The sequence below is a fragment of the Colletotrichum higginsianum genome, chromosome 5 (genome assembly GCF_001672515.1).
Source record: "Colletotrichum higginsianum IMI 349063 chromosome 5, whole genome shotgun sequence".
NCBI lineage: Eukaryota > Fungi > Ascomycota > Sordariomycetes > Glomerellales > Glomerellaceae > Colletotrichum > Colletotrichum higginsianum.
In genome coordinates this window covers 2001184-2021449 of record NC_030958.1, presented here as the reverse complement: position 1 = coordinate 2021449, position 20266 = coordinate 2001184, and the positions used below count along the sequence as shown (strand labels likewise).

The following is a 20266-nucleotide window of genomic DNA, read 5'->3' as shown; positions in this document are numbered from 1 at the left end:
GACGGCCCAAAAGCAGAAGACCGCCGCGCAAAGACCAACTTCGGGGTCATGGTGGTATCAAGCAGAATTTCGTAAAATCAACCCGTGAAATAATCCGTTCGCCCTGGCCAACTCAATTCAAGTCGTAAACGAGGCGCATCCCGGAATCGATTTATGGTCGAAAGGAAAACGGGAAGAGACCAAAAAAAAAAAAAAACCCCCCAGTTGGTAAGATAGCTCCGCCAACATCCAGCATACTGTGTCAAATCTTGCGAACGTGTCGGCGATCGACAAGAATGTGGTTCACAGGTGCCTCAGAGACTCATCGTGAGCCACTCCCATTCCTGTGGGCCCGAGGTTGGACCACCAGGATTCATCATCTGGCCATTCTGGCCGCTGGGCATCCCCATCATGCCTGTGCCCATCATGGGACGCTGAGTCATACCAAAGCCATTAGCCAAACCCAGTGAGCCAGCTGTCGGCATGCTAGCAAGACCGGTGGCGGATCCCAGTGATTTCGCAGCCTCGTTGGGAGAGCCCATAGACGTCTCGGGGCTGTCAACGTCCATGTTCGCAACGCCTTCGCTGCCGGCACTCTTGCTGTGACGACGCTGGCGCTTCGAGGAGCTAGAAGACGAGGATGTGCCGACATTACGAGCGAGAGCAGCAGCCCCAGGGCCGGGTGTGTTCTTAGGCGGGGCTGCAGCAATTGGCACAACCCCTTTCCCACCAGCAGCAGCGCCGGTAGACGAGCCGGTCCCGTAGCTTGTCGGCGTGCTGCCGGCGGTGTTGCCTCCCGACGCGGCACCGCTGGCAGGGCTCTCTCCCTCGTTGGCGCTGCTGGCCCGAGTGGCAGCAGGCGGGGTCGTGACGTGGTTGGCCGGAGTGGAGATGGCAAGAGTAGAGTTCTTGCGGGAGCCTGGCCCAGACGCATGTGCTGTGGCGCTCTTCTTCGATCTCGTGCTCGTGCCGCCGACGGGTAAGCTCGCGCCCGAGCCACGGTTCCTCTTCTTGATGACATCCGTCTTCAAACTCAACGGCCGAACAACACCATGGAGTTTCAAAAACAGACCGCAAGCGTTGCAAAGGGGTTGACCCTCGGGGTTTCGTCGCCAAAGCGGCGTTGTCTGAGTAAAACAGTTTGTGCACGTCGTAGGTGCGTTTCCTTCCCCTTGGCTGCCCGCAGCCGCCTGCAGGTTGGTCGTGGAGCCCTGCTTCGAGCCAGGTGGGGATGAGGGTCGACTGGGGGCGACAGAGGAGTATCCAGACACGGTGCCGTTGTTCTCGGGTGGAGAGTTGGGCGTGGACTGTGCCATTCGATCAAATGGGTTTCCATTCCTTCCCAGATGTCCCGCAGGCGTCGAAGCCGTGCGTGGAACCTTGCCGCCTCTCCTGTCGGAGCCTTGCCTGAAGGACTGCGACCGCGGTAGGCTGCCACCTTCCCAATCGTTGGTTTCGACGTAATCCGTCGTGGTACCACCAATGGTGACCTGCTTTCGGGGCGGACCACCAGGGTATCGTGCAGCCTGCGTACTGTACTGACCTGGCAGGGTCGGATCCCAACCCAACGAGTTGCTGTCATCCATGGGACCAGGCGAAAAGTCCTGAGACATGACCAGGTTGCGGTCCGCAAAGGCACCACCATCCTCCTCGTCCGAGTCCGCGCCGAAGGTGAACATGCCTTCATTGGGCATAGACATGCCAGGGGAGCGGACGGGGTGATCGGGCTGGAAGACTTGGGTCGGGTCGATGTGTCCAAAGGGGCTGGGCGCGGCGCTGAAGGCAGATACAGATTCGGCGGCGGGTGCTGATGCCGGGAACATGGGGTTTCCATTCTGTGTGTTGTACATGAACTGCCCGTTCATTTGATTGCCGATGCTCTGAGGGCCTTGCCGGAAAGACTGCTGTCTTTGGCTGCGCACGTCCATAGATCCAAAGTAGAAACCGTCGTTATCGGGCATGGGGTGCGGCGTCGACACAGTGGAATGATAAGCCGATCCCGGCGGGGAATAGAAATCCGACGGGTTCAAAGAGGAAGACTGAACCGAAGATGCATTGTAGGCGGTAGAGAAAGGGCCGTGGGATATCATGGGAGAGGAGGAAGGCGAGAAGGAGAAGTTCTGCTGGAAGGGGCCAGCAGACGTGATGATAGGGTCGTTCTCGATGTTGTAGGTATCGAGAGGGAAGGGAACGCCCGCCTGATGCGAATTTTGCGACATGTTGGATCCGTTGGCGTTATCGAGCGAGTATTCGTGCAGCTCCGAGTCGGTGTCCAAGTCATTGGTGGTTGTCGTTGTGCTGTTCACGGCGGGCACATGAGGAGAAAAGTCGGCCGGACGCTTACGGGTCTAAGTGCGAATGGGTGTCAGCACAGTGAAAGCAGAAAGGGCACTAACACGATGTCGGTGAAGCGCCCGGGGGGTTGCGCAAGATAGGAGGAAGCCCAAGAGAACAAGGCAGATGTCAAGTCAAGGTTGGGCGTGCCCAAAAATGAAAGAAAAAGAAAAAGAAAAACAGAACGACACAATAATTGGCATGTGCCTCGTTTGGCTGGGTTGCAGCGGGATGGGATACAAGGAAAAGGTCGGCTCACCCGTCGCTCGTCAATACTCGTTTTGCGGTGGTGCCGGGTAACGTAGTTGAATTCGTCATGGGTTCTCTGGTGATGGGGAGGGAAAGGGACGGATTGCGGGACAAACTGCTGCTGGAGGGCCGGATCTTTGCGCGATTTGATGGGAATGGCCGACGAGAAGGAAGAGTGCACCTGGTGTTGGCTCCTCTCCTCCAGCTTGTGCGGCAGAGGCGAAGGGTTCGTGACGGGCGTCGCAAGATTGTCGGAAAAGATAAAATCGTCGAGGTTCATGGGGTCTGAGTGGTTCACATTCTGTTCCGACGACTTGCGCAACTGGGCAATGCCGCTGGGTGGGTTGGCACTGAACGTCGCAGCGGGCGTAGCGGCTGGCGGTGGTGCAGGCGCCGGCGCAGATCGAGCGAGCCTACATCATCCCACAGAGGTTAGCCGGGTCTTTTCTTCCCCTTCCCGGCATGGCACAGAAACGAACGGCGCTGGTAGATGGTGCAAAAGGGGACAAAAATGAAGAAAAAAATGATTGTAGCGAAATAATGAACATGGACGGGTGAGATTCCTGACCTTGCTTTCTCCTCCTCTTGCTGTTTCCTGCGCAGGTTGAAGGCCATCATTCTCCATGTCAGGTTCTCCATGCGCTGCTGGTTTGGCAGCATGTGCTTCGTCTTGCTGAAGAACTTCCACACCTGGGTCGCCAAAGGGTCCTCCCTCTGCAACTCCTCAGGGCTCTTGTATGAGTCCATGGTCGCCTTCTGGAAGGGGGGGAAATCTGAGTTTTTCAGCAATTCGTCGTGCGCATCGGGGTACAGAGCCGCAGAGAGGTCGAGTCGTAGATCCCGGAGACCAGCGGGCAGGTCGCTGGGGCTGGCCTTGGAATGCGCCTGTGAATGAGATGTACCGCCGTAGTGGTCGTCAGGCCTTCGCGGGAAGCGAAAGTCGTGCTCTGTTGTCGTGGGATTCATCGATGTGAAGGGACTCCGAGTCGCAATGGGCGACACTGTGCTGGCAGCCATGTGAAAGCCGGCAAATGCTCTGGAAAAGAGGAATAGGTTTGTGCGTGGTGTATGTGTGTGTGAGAAGGAGAGTAAGAGAGAAGAAAGGAAGAAAAAAAGCTTCCTTGGGGAAAGTGAAGGTTTCGGATTCGGCGAGTCGAGGGTCACCAGCTGGGAATTTCCCCACGTTCGCCTGGCCTGCAGTTGTCTTGTCTACCGCACTTGCACTCGACCTCCTCCTCTCTCGTCTCTGACTGGGTGGCTGCTTGCCCGCCGACTCGGTCACCAAATTGTAAAGTACCTGGTACGAACGGATACGCCACGAAGAGAGGCAGGGCGCTCGTGTAGGTAAACCAAACCCCGTATTCCCTGTGCACACCGGGTATTGATTTTGGCCTGTGTTTTTGGGTATGTGTTGGATGTACTAAGTGGGAAAGAGGTTTATCAGGTAGTGTAGGTAGAAAGTTGAGATGAAGGACGAAGGTTTCGATGACTGAGCTACCGACTCGATACAACTGGGGTTTTGATCAAGTAGGGGAGGTATGTACAGACGGCGTCGAGGGGAAAACGGGAAGAAGTCATCGCACAGGTTGCGGCGTCGGGAGGGATCTCTTGTCGCGGGCGGGAGAGTGGAGGGCATTGCGTAGGCTATAGGCTGTAGGTAGACAAAGAACGGCTCTTGCGCGTCTTGGTGTGTGTCTCTCTCCCTCTCCCTCTGGCTGGTACGTAGTTATGCCGTGCCTCGGACAGGGGCAGAGGGGGGAGGGGAGAGGGGAGGGGAGGAGAGGGGACGTCGAGGAGTGGTGGGTGTGTGGGAGTTGGAGTTGGAGTGGGATTCAGGGTGGGCCGAGAGTGGGACATCCATGGGTCGGGCCCGACCTGGCGCTCTCTTCTCTGCTCTCTAGCATCTACTCTGTAGGTACCTAGCCTTTGGGAACCTGCTGTGAAAGAGCTCGCTCACTCACTGCTTGTCAGGCTCACAAATGCAAAATGCGGGAGGTGGATGTGGATTTCACCGAACAGTCAGTCTCCGCACTGCTTTTTGACTTGTGAGACTGCTTACTGAAGAGCAGCCACTTGGCTGGCCATCTTGCCCGTCATCTCTGTCTCTACCGTTCCCCCCTCCCTCCTAATCCTGTCTCTGCGATGCCATGCCTGTTAGTACCTATCCAGAAGCCAGCGTTGAATGCATATCGAAGCTATGAAAGTGCTCCTGATGCTCCTGCTGCTCCTGCTGCTCCTGCTGCTACTGCAGCGAAGACAGTGGGGGCACAGCCTAGAAATAGATGGGGGGGGAGGGGGGTTTCTGTAGTGACCTAACCCTTTCCTGAGTCTGCTGCGAAAGCGCACGCTACCTAATTAGACTAGAGGCACCGCTGCCCATCTGGCGCCTCGGCCCCTCTCATGCTGAGTCCCTCGGGGGGGCCACTGGTCGATCCCAGCCTTCAGCGACTGCGGCCGACTGGTCGCCCCGGCTCGAGGGCGAGCACATGGAAGACTTCGGGAAGAGTGCTTAGCATTCACGAATCGTTGGAGAAACCAGCGTCTGGACCCCCTTTGCCCTTGCCGTGCTGGCTTCTTCAGAACTGGGAATATCCCTCTTTCCATGCCATATACAATACCGCTTCTTTGCATCCTCGATGCCTGTCGGACGCTTCTTCCGAGACACGCTGGGTTGGCCCACAGCGGCATTGCAACGAGGGCTGACATCTGATCCGAATCCCAACTTCTTTCCTCTCGATCGGAGAGTGTACAGGAGGAGCCTACTACCCCGCCCATTGCCTCGCGTCCCAAGCAACCTACTCCCATCCGGTTACGGGGACAGCATAACTTCGTCAGCAGCCTGGCGACGACCGACCCGAAGGCTTGTGCCAGGCCAGACTGGACAGCCCAGACGTCGGAGAAGGTGTGGAGGCCACTAAAACCGAACGGTGGCAGCCCAAGGCACAAGTTGGGGGGGCATGGAGCTGTCGGACTGTGGCCGGCCGGCCGGCATTCCTCTTGTCAGGACGTCTTCCTCGTTGCTTTCTCTCCTAGTAGCTTGGAACCCATGAAGAGCAGGTATGTTTCATGGATGATGACCTGAAAAAGAGCTCAATATACTTTTACATTTGCTCCTACAGACGCCGAGCCCTGGCACACGCTTGCGCGTGCCGGGAATGGCCTCGTAGAGGGTCCAGTGAAGCCTCTTGTATTGCATTCGCGAGCCCATTTCCAAGTGTACCAAGTTTCCTTCTCGGCCGGTCGTCCGAATGGCCGATCCCAAGAACTTAGATGCCGACGGCGTCACTGGAGCCGAATGCCACTCATGGCTTACAACATGCCGCCGTCAGCCTCTAGAGGTTCCAGGTCAGAATTCAGGGTCCTGTCGAGGACATGGGGGGAAACTTGCAAGTTGCAACAAGCAAGGCACGGTCAGAAGCCCGCCCCCCACCGAATCCCCTCCCGGCAGAACTCCACTTGAAGACAACCTCAATCTCGCGCTAATAAGTACCTGTAAAGGCACTGCTGGTGCCAGCCGCAGGTGGGCGTCAGTCCCTCACCATGATTAGACTGTTAGTGGCGGCGGCGGCAACGGCAACAGCGACAGTGACAGCGACAACTCGCGTGCCCGCATCGTCGTCGGTGGGACATTTACGCTGGATAACCGGGCTGTCGATGACCGACGAGTGGAACACGGCCCCAAGAGCTGAATCCGTCGTCGGTTCATCAGATCTTTCCCCATCCGCTTGCCCCTCAAGTCGTGGCCCGCATTCCTCACCCGCATTGTTTTCGGGAATACGTGGTAATTGCTGTTCCTCACGCATGGTGAATGCTCATTTGGAACACGGAGCAATCTTGATCGAAAAGACATCTGTCGCCCTCAATCGTCGCAGGAAGCGGTACCCACCTCCTCCGTGCTACTCGGAGCCCCACAAAGAGGCAGAGTGAGAACGGCGCATGCTGCTAGGGTGTGCATTGGTTCAGGGCCCCAATAATCTTCACTGGCTCGTGTCTTCGAGGAGGGCATGGATTGTGTCGCCCGTGAAGTACATGTGTGCACTATATTTTGCGGTGAAAGAGGAGAGAGGTAGGCATTACAACGTTGCGCTTCGGGCTGCCATTGGGGTGAGGGGATGATGTTGTTGCTGGCCTCACAAGTGGCAGGTTCCCCGAAGAGCAGGAGTTCGTGCCGGGTTGGGACAAGCTCATCCTGGTATGTTGGTGATTAGTGACGAATGTTGCGCCCGCCGAGACGTAGCGCCGAGGGTTGCTCTGTTGGTAGAAATAATGCTTGCATGATGAGTTTACAAGGAAGTGCAGATTGGAGGCTTCATCCCATCTTCATCCCGGATCAGTTACTGGATTAATCCACGGGCATCCACCTACAAGCGAGCGAGAATTCGGGCGTACTTCGACCGTAGGAATCGTGCGTGGCTTGCGACCCTCTGAAGACCCGCCCACCGCGCTCTCGACCTGCCGGTGTTCTTGGGTCGTTGCCGCCAATCAGAAGCGTTTGCATGCAATAACTCTCAAAGCGGTTGCATCTCGAAGTAGTTGGTACCGCAGCAGTAGCAGTATATTTGTAGATGGCCAGGCACGTTGTCGAACGCCTAGAACAAGGCTTCCGGCCATCGAAAATGGGCTGGAATCGGCGGCAATGTCCGCCACCCCCCTGAACTGTGATCCCACGCTGCAGGTATGTGGGAGTCAACAATAGCCTGGCAGTTCCTTTTGGGAAGCGTCTTGTTCATTTTAGATGCGCAGCGTAGCTAAAGCACATGAGGCAAACCCCAAGCAAGGGTTGTCTGTTCCATATATACACGATGAAGCTTGGGTGGAGTTCAGGCGTGTGGCGGGCAGACCAAGACGTCGGCGGCAAGCCCCTTCCACCTCTTCCACCTCTTCTTTTTCTCTTCCTGCCCCTCTCAGCGGATGCACACTGTGGATAAGGGTCCGTCGCCGGTCCATGATGGTGACGATGGGTCTCTCGTCAGCCTTAGGCCTGGAGAGGAGGAGAGGGGAGATTATTTCGAAACTGCTGCTGGACTTGCGGACTCTGTGAGACTGTGACAGGGGATCGGGACAACGGTGGCACGGGCACACGATGTGTCGACCTAGCTTGGCTGGCTGGCCCCCCACGCGGCAGGCAACGTCCGAGAGCAGCCGCTGGCAGTCATCCGATGACAGGCCGCTGCGGTATGTCAGACGCATTACTGTAGTGTACCTGATGCAGGTAGCGAAGAGGCACGGACCGGGGCAGAAATTAACTTGGCTGAAGCAATGTGCGACTGGTCAAGAAGTGACTTTAGGCTAATCAGAGCCGCATGTACTGTGAGATGTGTGTGGATGTTCAAAAAAAAAAAAAAAAAAAAAAGGAAGAAGAAGAAGAAAGAGACTCTCGCGACAGGGACTGCTCAAACGCGGGCTCGAGGCTGAGGTAAATCTGGACTGGGGGTTCGGAATGATACCGAGCTCTGGTTTGACGAACGAAAGCGACGTCGGCGTCCTGGATCAACAGAAGAGGCCGAGGCACGACGAAAGTGGCTCACCTGTTGTTTGGGATCTCGACTGCTCGCTGACGCAGGTCTGGTGCAGTTCTCGCAAGACTAGACCGACACTGGGAAACGGAGGGAGGGGCTTTGGGATGCATACGGGAACGAGGCGCAGTGGCTCGGCTGCGGAGTGCGATGCAGACTCGCCAGACAGTCTTTGCGTCTGTTAGTCGACACGGCTGGAAGTTTGAGTTGACAAGTATCGAAGGCGAAGGCGATGTTGAAGGCGCAACAATAATTGAGGGGTTAAGGGTTTCTGTTGCATGTACAGGATACTACCATCTGCATGGCCCTCGCATTTCCTGGGTAGGTATCCGAGACCAACAGACCGGGCGGTTGGTTAGCTACCTACCTACCTACCTGAGGTGGGTAGGCAGGAAAATAACAGGTGCAGTCCAGTTGGAGGGAAGCCGCATTGGAGAACGATTCCCCCACAAGGCCATATATGGCAGGAACCCACAGGTTTGTTCGTTCCTTCCTGCCCTTTCCTGTGCCCTTTTTTTATCGATACCACCCATCTACTAGGTAGGCTGTTACCCCTTCGCTCAGGAACCTTGTTTGGTAATGAAAGGCGATGTCATAACGCTACGAGAAGGAAGAAGCGCGCCAGGGAAGGAACAATTGTCACGACACACAGCCGGCGTTTAGAGCAAGCTCGTCCTCTCTTATGCCATTCGACTGCCCAAGTACTTTTCAAATCTTTTTTCGGTTGGTTTCTGGAACCGACGAGCAAGCGCGTGGCAATCCATAAGAGAGAGAGAGAAAAGAAAGTCGCGGGCGTTAGTACCACCACTGATGATGTTAAATTGACGCTGCTCCTCTCGGTAGGTACTGACTGTATACCCTCTCTCTCCTTTCCATGCGGTATGTGTGGGGATATATCAGATCAATGGCACACCTCACTCCATCAAGCACTGGGTAACCGACAACGGTGCTACGTAGGTAGGTAGTAGCGTAGCGTAGACGCAGTTTCCGCTCCACTCTATGCCCCTACTGTCCCGTCCCGTACAGGTACACTACCTCCGACATCCATAGTTGCTCCTCACTGTCTCGCGCTCGGCCACTCATCCAACATTTACGGGCCTATTGCTCCTGTCGAGCCTCCCTGTCCCTCTTACCGGAAACTTTCCCGTCATCCAACCTCGTCGAACTCCCATGGTCGCTGTCCTATCTCGATATCAACCCCTACCCGCGCATCGGATGCTTCACCCTCTGCCAAAGCCGCCGCAAAACGAGGCATTTCATGCCCAACACCCATCCATTCTACTGTAAACTGGCCTCTCGTCATCATCCGCCCAGAGTCCGCCCGGAGCAGCTCCGCGATTCCCTGCGCATGTTCCCCGTCCACTTTGAATCCCTTCGTGAGGCGTCACGAAACAAACCCGGCACCCGATTCTTCATCCTTGCAATTGGTGAGCCAACCGTCGAAATTCGGTAAGGCCTCAGCAAAACACACGGCTCTTCCGGCCTTTCTTTATTCTTACGAGTCATTACACCGGCACCCATGGCACCAAGCGCAGGCCAGACATGGGCAAACTCCCCAGAACTCACACACTGCCTCGTGGCAAAGGGTCCCAGTGCGGGCATCTCCCTGGCTTCAGCTCGAGCCTGGCGGGCGCTTGCGACAAGGATTGTCGTCGGAGAATTGTAACTACGATTCAAGTCGCTGGGCGATTCCAACCCAAAATGTGCTACGACCTCCTCTTAGAAGCCGTCGCACGACCACCTCGCAGCATTTCCGTCGTCAAGATTGCACAGTATTCTATCTGTACCGTCTGCGGAGAATTGCGTAACAGCGCTCCTTCCAACACTAGGACGTTACTGCTTGCATACGTCAGTCGACATCGCCCTCGCCCGCCATGTCAAGACGTGGGGACATGGCGCTCGCAACGTTGTCGTCAATGGCTACGCGAACTTCATTTCACCCCCTTAGCCTGTCTGTAGCCCCGGCGTGCTCGCGCGCATTCGATTGTTTGATACGTTAGACTCATACTCAACGGCGACACTCGGCCCCATACTCCGTCTGCTCGAAGGCAAGGCCCTACGATTACGTGCGAATTCCTACCATGCCAAGATGCACCGGGGAGGATGCCGCCAAATAAACCGTGGGGCTTGTCGCCGAAACGAAAACGACAGGTATCGAACTCCATGGCAGGCTTGCATACCGTCCTCTAGAGCTCACGATGCGATATGCGCACTCCTCTGCCCTGTGAGCTGATATGTTTCATGCAAGACTGCATTTGGCAGCTTTCAACTTTGCGACACTGCAGGCGCTCGAATTCATGACAGAATTTTGTTTGTCTGCTGTCGACCGCACGAGGTCCCATGCAGCCGCGAGCCATTCAGGGCTCTTGAATCTGTGCAGGGTACGCTGTGCCGTATCGCCCCCAATGAGCCGATTTCCACGGCAGCGACAACGGCACGCAGGGGCTCATGCATCCGACTACGCAGCTCTCTTCTCAACTCGGTCCAGCCCGCATCAACAGTGGAACTGCTGCCGAGAGCCTGCAAAGGCATGCATTGTTCGCGTCAGCGAGTTGTTCCAGTGTTAGGGTTGGACCGATGAGGTGAATGTGCATCTTCTGCTTGTTCTTCCCGACTCCCGAGTCCCGCCCCGGTCTGTAAAGCGAATAGTCGATTTCCAGACCCTTTGGGCGGGTGAACATACATCACAGCCGCCGCGACCGATTCGTTACCACTTGTCGCACTAGAGTCCCAAGCCCAGGGTCCGACGAAAATGGAGCGGAACAGAATGTGGGCTACCCAGCCTCCATGATCGGAGCATGCAAGACATGGCCGGCGTCAGGCTCGAACCGCATCCCTGGTGGCTCAGGAGACTACGAGACCGTCCTGGCGAGATGGCTCGACATCTCAATAGCATCCCGCATCGGCGTTGTCACCGTCGGGGCTCTGGCATGCCTCAGAAGGGATCAACAAGCTTTGTCCACCGCTAATTTCGTTTTGCTGCGGCGTCGCATTTCACTTAAGCGGACGCCAGCCTGGCATGTGATGCGACGGGCGAGCAGTGGGTGACATCGAAACCCTCGACCTTACTATACCACAGCAGACGCCAGGTTCTAGAACGCCCGCGTCAAAAGCGACGAGGCCGTACAACGCTGACGCCCGTTGCGTTGTAAGAAAGGGGTCGGCTTCGATGATGTGCATGAATGACCTCAACAGGAGGACCCACGACTGCGATGCTTCACACAAAACAACGCGCACACACGCACACACACATACATACGCAGAGGAAGGCGCACATGGCACGCTGGCAGTTGGCTTCTAGCTGGTATCGCAATACAGCGCATAAACAGTCGCGTTCCCGTAGACCACTTGACCAGCCGCCATCTGCGATTTTCCAACTTCCAAGAATACCCAGTTTTCGTATGCGAGTACGACTCCGTTAGCCTTGTCGAACACCATGCCGGGGCAGGACAAATGTGGCTCCGCCAACACTGGCGCAATGTATTCGTACTTGTAGTGTTATTGTGGATGGCGGTGAGTCGGGGAGTGGGCTCCAGAGTCCCCGGCAACGCCACCCATGTTGGCCAGAGACGCTTGGAGAGAACTGGCACGAGTCGACTGCGCTAGGATGATAACGACTTCCTTGACTTGCTTCCTTGGAATCCCTGCAGCTCCCAATCGAGAGAGAGAGAGAGAGAGCGGAGGAAAGTGAGCGTTTCGTTCGAGGACCAGTCAATTGCCGCCTATTGGCCTGGCTGGCGTCTCTTATCGAGTCCTTCCCCCCACATGGATATTTTAGAGCCCGGCAATCTCGGTCAAATTGCGTGCCCCCCACCACCGGCGTCAATCTGCGGGACTTGTTGTTTCTGTGTGCTCTTTGCAGCGATGTTGCTGATGACAGAAGCCAACCAAACGGCACTCGATTGTCATCCAGACACATACAGGCTGGCGGTTCTCGGCCGAGGCCCGGTTGTCAGCGAAATCGATGCGGGATAATCTTGTTGCGTCTCCTTCCGCCCGTGCATCGGATCTGTTCTTGTCTGTTCTCATTTTAGGAACCGTCGGGAAAAGTCGGCCGACGCCCCAGATGTTTGCTGCTGATCCCTAGTGTCGGATATAATCTGCCATGATTTCGGAGGAACAAAGGGCGAAGAAGAGGATGTGGCCGATCACGTCTGAAAGGGGTGCTTGCGCCGTGAAACCACCACACCCTCCTCGACCGCGCCGGTCAGGCATAAACGTGCCCCGCGTGGGGGTTCGGCTCAACCTTGGCTGAGCCAAACTGGGCAAGGAGCATGCCAGCTGCGGCCTGTGGTGTGGCGTTTGGCAAGTTGATTGTAGGGTGATCAGCCCACGAGATCACCAGTTCGTTATGCTGACTGAAGCCACGGCCTCGGTGTCCCAGGAACCGGTTTCCTCCACCATAACGCTTGACGTGGGTTGCGCGACTACCTGGCAGCAAGGAGGGACGGCCAGTCGTGGAGGCGTTCAGAGAGTTCAGTGGGCGGAGAGTGACAGGTCATCTCCCTTTTCAGGAGCCGCGAGTCCTGCTGGGCTTTCGTGTATGCGTGTCGGTCATTTCGAGGTGACCAGATGGACGTCCGCTGGCAAGTTGCCCAAGGTTCGGGTGACTGTGTTGAAAGTGCTCGAAGGTCGCTCGAGTTGACCTTGTTCGATAGAGTGCGTGCATAGGTAGGTAGGAAAGGAAGGATTGGGGGGCGCTCCTTATAAGTCTGCTCTTATCTCGTGGTTTGCCAAACTCATCAAGGTATACTCCGTAGCATTGTAGGTTTGGCACAAAGACTTGCTCGAATAAGGCAGCTGACTCCTTTTTTGCACCATCTGTCTAGCAAATTGCGATGCCATGCCGCCAGAGATCGGCTTGTGTGCGCAATCGTCTCCCTGTCGTGGTATCGCTGCTGGCCGCCTACGGATACTTGGTACCTACCACTATCTCTCTTTATCCGGCCACTTATCTGGACTTGATCTGTGTTTCTCCTCGGACCTGCCCAATCCGCCAGGGAAACAGGAGAAGAGAGAGAGAGGTGTACAAGGAAATCGGCAAACACCAGCCCTACATAATTGGCCTGCCCGTCCACCCGTATCTTGATTGCAGAGTCTGAATCCCCCCTTATCTACCTCTTACCTGTGTATCCGTACCGACTTTTGGGGTGCCCGCGTGCTTAACCCCGGTTGCCGTTCTCCTCGTCGTCGCAGCCCCCAGGGACCACGGTTGGTTGGTTGGTTTCTTGTGCGCGTACCTCGAGATAACCTCGCGTCTCCCGCTCACACACTTACTCCGTGCATCGACGCGTATGTATGGTCCAACATGATACTAGTGCACTTTGGGAACATTGGCACTGGGCAGTTTGCTGCGGGTTTGTCTGCTTCTTTATCTTCTGTCGCCTGTATCCGTACACACACACATGCCTTACTTCGTCGGGCGGGAGCGTGTTTCAAAGTGACCTTCTTATCTGGTCGATGATGGGCCTGACCTGTCTGGGGTCGAGGCAGGAGAAATGATCGGTTAATCCTCCCTTATCTTTTCTCCAGATTTGTTTTATATTTTATTCTTGTTCGCTTCCCCGGATAGTCTTCCGGCAGGTTTGAGATACGTTTAGGAGATATAGAGGCCATCGGCTGCTGCTTACTCCCTTCACACTTTCCCGCCTACCGAGTTCGAGCTCTCATTCTACGCGGCCTGCCGATCCGAAGGCCTTCCAACCGCCCCGAAAGCGGATGCCCCCTCGACACTACGAATCGATACACCGCTTGATGGGAATGAAAAATGTCTCTTACGTCGTGGGATATGAAACCTGTCTTGACCGGCCTGACGATTTCGGGCTGGGATGCCTACGGGGAAACGAATCAGCGTGGACGCAGCTCGTCATAGGAGGGAGGCATAGTCGGCAGACATTTTCGACAACACGGGAACCGAGGTCCCCTCTATACTATTCTGGCCCCGGATACTGGCGACGACCATTGGCAATTGTTGATTCAGTTATCGCAAGTTACGCGAAGCCCTCTGATTCTACGAACGATGCACTGGGAATACGGGTGCGGTTTGGACAGCCTGGCTTAGTCGGAGGCCAACCCTGAGCGAGGAAGACGGACTTACATGATCAACAACTCCTCTTCTCGACTGGTCTTTTCGACGACCCGGGCGAGATCCCAAATATTGTATCGGTCATGGCACTGCTGCACTGTGCTCATGTGTCGCCCACGATATCTACGGGTGAATATCGAGTCCTTGGTGCGGGCTGTGGTGAGATGCTGCACTTACTAGCTTTACACGCGGACGAAACACACGCGTAATATGCAGGGCCGCCTTTCGACCACGCCATGGACCCAACAGGACGTAAATCCCATCGCCAGTTCCCATCCCGAAACGATACAGACCCCGGGATCGATACGATGTGATGCGACACCAGGCCTCGCCATCTTCACAATCATGCCCCCTCCCCCCCTTTCGAATCCCTTTGCAAGTTGGACAGTATCTATCGACGGAACGTCCCTTGCCGAGCCTGACCCTCTCTACCCTGCTTGGTGGAATGCCGGCCCTTTGTCCGTGGCTTTTCGCATGATCCCTTTGGACTGTTGACTGACTGGTCAAACTGCTATGCGGGAAGGACTCAGAAGTTCCGTCGATAGTCTCCAGGCATGTGATGATGGAATACCTCGCCGAAGGCAGGTTTTGGGGGCTAGCAATTGTTGCTCCTGCATTGCAAGAACACCATCACTTGGACACTTGGCATACAGTAGCACGATACTTTCAAAGGCCGCTCAGTTCCGGGCGCCGATGTATATTGAACGAAGCCTCGCGAACCGATTATGAGGTCAGGTTTGTGGTGTTTCATCTCTATTACAAAGGAGTCCGCCCTGGCGACGGCTCCTCTGCCAGTAACTGACCTGAACACGCAACACTCCAAATCGAATCGGCAACGTTCGAAGAGCGCTCAGGCCTTCAGAAGCGCCAAAGGGTGAAGAAAAGCTTGACCTTCATCATAGCCACAAAGAGTTGTTCCTCGGTCGAGCGGAAAGGGTAAAAAGGTAGGTGGCGTTGTGGGATTTCCAAAATAGGGGATGGATGGACTTCATCGCTACTCGTATGCTGGGTGACAATGCATGGTTCCGACATTCAAGAGAAGGGTATCGGTAGATCAGATAGATCAGGCAGTTTGTACCTCTGAGGACAGCGAATCTGACGATGTTTATCAAACCAACCCCTTTCGAAACGTGCATTGAAGGCTGTCGTTGTATGGCGTTGGGCCCAATGTTGACCGCAACCCGGTACAGGGCCATCCTTTATCCTGAGGCGGAGCAAGCCCTGACGCTTTCAGTGAATGTGGCTGCCAAAGCCTGCGAGCCGGTTCTCGAGATATTGGGGGTCGGGGTGGATGACGAACAATGCGGGCACACGCACCCAGGTCTGGTCTTCGACTTCTTGTCTTATATATAATCCAGCTGAGTTGATTTAGGACTATAACAGCCGACGCCTTCGTGGGTTCTATAGAAACCTACTACAACGGGCATAGACTCCATTCCTCAGAACCCTGATACGTCGTTGCGCGGTAAGTATCTGGACCATGCAACGTCCTCAGTCTATTCGCACTTTTCAGCGTCCACACCTCCCGTTACTTGGAAATGATACGATTCAACATAGTTTCGGCAGTCGTCGACAGCTATCAAACTTGCGCCTCGTGGATGAGGCTCTCGACTAGAAGCCCCGTGAGATGATAGACAAATGTGACAGAGGAGATGTTTTTCGAAACAGCCATACGCAGTAGAGATGGTACAATATCACTCCTGGTGCAGCCGCTGCTATGAACGGTTTCGTTCTGGCAGCTTTCACAGTGACAAGGCTGTATTTGGGTCTCGTTTGAGGTGAGCAAAGTCGGCAATGACATTGAAACAACACTTAGAACGAGCTATACAAGCCCCCACAGACGTAGCTATACCACTGTTATAACCCATACCGACCAAATGACCAGCTCAGATATGATGTTGTGTGGGTTATTCCCTCGGCTCTCCTCCAAAGCCTGAGTGCACCAGGAACATAGACTACCAAATTGACAACTGTGCGCTTGAGCTAGTGTTTGGAAACGTCAACACAGCCGAGTACTACCCCGTCCGGCAGAGCGCTATTGTGCCAGCTCCAGTACGAGACTTCAGCAACCGAGTGAAGTGGACGGAAGCAACGAAAAGGGTTCGAGATCGCGAAACCGAGGGGATTTGTTCTGCAGACTGTATCATCGAAAGAGAAGGAGGGCAAGAAGAGTTTGGCAGAGAAAATGAGAAAGGACTGCCATGTTTTTGGAGCCTTCAACTTTCAGGTGCTCCTGGTCAAAAACTTTTGGCTGTTAGTATCAGGATGACTGCCAAGTGGCTCAAGCATATCGAGAAATCTCCTCCAATATTCACATTCGAGACAATCATTTCGCGCATCAATGGACATCAAATTACTTGTTCGACATTGTCTACTACTCTTATCCGCGTACAACGTAGAACGTCCTGATCGTACGGACGGTTGCAGACTTCGTCTTAGCATATCTCTGTAGAAAGAGAGTTGATTAAATTACAGTTTGTGTCGCCAATGGCTCACTATTTCCCATTTAATTAGGCAATGAATCGTTTGAGTAACCAACCACATCTTCCTGTACACTTGAAGAATCCGACAAGCAATAATTGGGGTCCACTGGGGATAAATATCTGTGGATGACATCCAACAAGATGCAATCGACATAGGAGACACATACAAATCGTGAGACTTCCTGAGAACGAGTGTCGTGATGAGAGAAGGTTGCACCGTTTGTGGTTTGAGTTGGGTTGGTTTCCGGATAACGGCCGAACGTGCCCCGGGCCTCGGGCTGGACCATTGCGTCTAACCCCCTGTATCCGGTGCCCCATCTCGTCAGGGTGGGGCCGCATTTGCGGGGCCACGTCCTCGAAGCTGTCAGCATGAATAATCCAATCCTAAGCAGCCCATTTGTGAAGAAACCGGCCAGTCATCGGCCGTGACAACGCCCCCATTGGGTAACCGCTTAGACACCATCACTGGGGGCATGTGTAAGACCCTTACACTAGTCTCCTGCGCCCGGCGATGACAACATATAAGCTCCAATGTGAGATTTGCAAATGCTTAACAACGATCTCCAACCAAATTCACGTTGATTCTCGATCATCCCAGTTTTTTTCCGTCGGTTCGAGAAAACCTCGAGCTTTCAAGTATATATGCCTCGCATCGCAACCCTTACTGCGATTTTCGCCGTCTTAGTTTCCATCATCATCTTCAACACACAGCTCAAGAGTTTCTTCACAGATATCACCTCTTCCCTCATCAACACCAACGCAACGAACACCACAACCCAAATCACAGCTCCAAACTCGCTGGATTCGCCTGGCTCTCCCATGCTCAACTCGGTCAAGAACACAATGTCCAAGACTCTCCACCACGCCAAGATCACGCCGCACCGGAGCGCCACCCGGGGCCACGCGGACCACGGCTGGCTCAACACCTACCACAGCTTCTCGTTCGCCAACTGGTACGACCCGCGCTTCAACAGCTTTGGCGCGCTGCGCGTGCTCAACGAGGACCGCGTCAAGGCTAACTCGGGCTTCCCGACGCACCCGCACCGCGACTTTGAGATCTTCAGCTACATCCTGTCGGGCGAGCTGACGCACCGCGACTCGATGCTGCAAAAGGGCGCCGAAGGCGGCCAGAGCGACAAGTTCTACCGCATGCACCGCGGTGACGTCCAGTTCACCACGGGCGGCACGGGCATCGCGCACTCGGAGATGAACGAGCACAGCAGGGACACGGTACATTTCCTCCAGATCTGGGCGATCCCGTGGAAGCGCGGCCTGCCGCCAACCTACCACACGCAACACTTCCCCGAGGAGGACAAGCGCAAGGGCTTCGTCACGATCCTCTCCCCGCTGAAAGCCGGGCCCGAGGCCACGGCGGCCGAGGAGAAGGCGGCGGAGCCGTCGATCCCGGGCACGATCCCGATCCACGCCGACTTCGTCATGGGCGCGGGCATCATCGAGCCGAACGCCGTGTTTGAGTGGAGTGTCGGCGCCAAGGTCACGGAGCAGACGAAGCGCAAGGTCTTTGTCCATCTACCGATGACCAAGAGCGGCAAGGCCAAGATTCGGATCGACGGCCGCGATGACGCCGTCCTGTCTGAGGGAGACGGCGCGTTCGTCGACGTCGTCAACGCCGGGGACAAGTTGAGCGTCGAGAGCGTCGGCGAAGCCGAAGCCGAAGTTGTTGTTCTGGACACAGCATAAAGGAGAGAGAAAAAAGAGTACTATGTACACAGTGAAAAGGGTTTCAATTGGGAGCGACTCGGAATATCCATACATACCACTTGACTTCAAAAATTTGATTTTGTTAGAATATGAACCCTGGTGTCCTTGTTTCCAACTTCATACAAGCGAATCACTGAGACAGAAGGACCAAGCAAATCCCAGAGACGGAGCTGAGCCAAATCTGTTAATGAACCAGATAACACTTTAACGTATTATATGGTAGCATCATCTCCACTGAGTCTTGAAAGCACTACGATGAGTTGAGAATTTGTTGTTGTGTGAATTGCTTAGTCTGGTCATGGGTTGCTGCTAAAATCATCTGCGATTTGCCTACTATGTGTATCAACAACAGGTCAGTGACACAGGGGTAATACAAGTGAGCTAAGCTTGAAACAAAAGAAGCTAGAAATAACAATTAGAAAGCGCCCAGGAATGAGCGTGTTTCATTGTCGTGGATGAATGTTGATAGTAGCATTAAGTGAAGAATGCCAGTTCGAAGTTGGTGAGTGACCTGCTGAATAATGATAGAGAGGACTGTGTGGAGATATCTTCGACACAGTAAAAGCTACAGAGTTTGGTGTATAATCTTCACAGTGCGCAGGTCAAAAGGTACATGTGCGGGGGGCTGCTTTGACAAATCGTGCAATTTTTCAGAGTTTGTCACTCATCAGACTTCTTCACCACCACTTGGAAGCCTCACCGCCACCGAAACGTCACCCCTTGTCGAGAAGATCGCGGCACGGATTTCCAAGTACAACCACGCCAGCTCTCATCATGCATCTCCAGCCCATCGACAATACCGAAATTGAGCCCTTCACCAGCGCCATGGACACTGACCCACGCATCACCATCATGCCGGACGGACAAGAGACTTTTGATGATGTCTGGGGCTCCGAGCCTGGTTCGCCGACTAACGTGGCTCAGGGCGCGCCCACAGGAACCCACCCTGGCGACATTCCAAGACTCCAGGCCGAGCACACCACCGCCGGTTACCGAGAGGGCGTGACCTTGGCCAAGGCCCAGAGCATCCAAACGGGTTTCGACGAGGGCTTCAGCTTGGGAGCCGAGATCGGGGCCCTCGCCGGTCAGGTCGTGGGCGTCCTCGAGGGAATCGCCGCCGCCCTGGACGGTCAAGATGAGGCCATCGCGAAGGCCGCGCGGAAGTCTTCGGACGACGCCAAGGCCGAGCTGAAGACGGACTCCATCTTCACCCCCGCGTTCTGGAACAACGACGGGACTTGGAAGTTTGACGTCGACGAGCACGCGGGTGACGAGATCCTCTTCTCCGACGTGGCCCGCGCCCATCCGCTCATTCAGAAATGGACAAAGATCGCAGATGCCGAGATTGAGCGGTGGCGCATCACTCTCGATGCCATTGGCGATGCGCCGGAGCACGAGAGACAGCCGAGCCCGGAACGGGCCCCGAGCTCCGCGATACCGCAGACGAAGAAACCTTTGGATTGGTGAAGTCTTCTCGGCTAGTTACTTCTCTAGAGGGCACACTCAGCACGTGCACCCAGCACGACCAAGTTTCCATCGAGCCTTTACGCCACTCGAGGCCACGGGCCGAGCTGGCCCCTTGGCAAAAGATGTCATTCGCAGTGCCGATGGTCTTACTTTACAAGTGAGCAGGAGCCATCATCGGTTTTCCAGTAAGTTGTCATATTAATGGGCGCTGCCGGGTGGAGACTGGGTATGCTAACTCGACGTAGAACAAAGTGCATTAATATTACGGAGTGTTATTACTCGGACCATTTTGGGTTTCCCCGGGAGGGAGATCCACGGTCCTTGTTAGGGCAGAGCCAAAGTCGGGCTTGTAAACACTTTGCAGGATGCTGTCCCCCTTGTCGACGGGCTGTGGCGAGTGAGGGGGACTGAAGCCGAGCCGTAACTTCGTC

At 55.1% G+C, this 20266-nt stretch overlaps 4 protein-coding genes across 4 annotated transcripts; 2 read left to right on the top strand and 2 right to left on the bottom strand.

The window, feature by feature from the left end:
- Window positions 1-293: 293 nt before the first annotated feature.
- On the bottom strand, window positions 294-3579 carry CH63R_07530 (GATA zinc finger; the record flags this gene model as incomplete). Its single annotated transcript, XM_018302505.1, has 3 exons — window positions 294-2327; window positions 2573-2975; window positions 3131-3579. 3 exons carry the CDS (start codon window positions 3577-3579, stop codon window positions 294-296), a joined length of 2886 nt encoding a protein of 961 aa, XP_018157283.1.
- A 2510-nt stretch (window positions 3580-6089) lies between these two features.
- CH63R_07529 (uncharacterized protein) lies at window positions 6090-6365 on the bottom strand (the record flags this gene model as incomplete). The annotated part of the gene is made up of 1 exon (XM_018302504.1): window positions 6090-6365. One exon carries the CDS (start codon window positions 6363-6365, stop codon window positions 6090-6092), a length of 276 nt encoding a protein of 91 aa, XP_018157282.1.
- A 10923-nt stretch (window positions 6366-17288) lies between these two features.
- On the top strand, window positions 17289-18347 carry CH63R_07528 (Pirin; the record flags this gene model as incomplete). Its single annotated transcript, XM_018302503.1, has 1 exon — window positions 17289-18347. The coding sequence occupies one exon, from the start codon at window positions 17289-17291 to the stop codon at window positions 18345-18347; it is 1059 nt and encodes a 352-aa protein (XP_018157281.1).
- Window positions 18348-19142: 795 nt separating this feature from the next.
- Window positions 19143-19835, top strand: CH63R_07527 (Yae1 protein; the record flags this gene model as incomplete). Its single annotated transcript, XM_018302502.1, has 1 exon — window positions 19143-19835. One exon carries the CDS (start codon window positions 19143-19145, stop codon window positions 19833-19835), a length of 693 nt encoding a protein of 230 aa, XP_018157280.1.
- Between the last annotated feature and the right edge of the window lie 431 nt (window positions 19836-20266).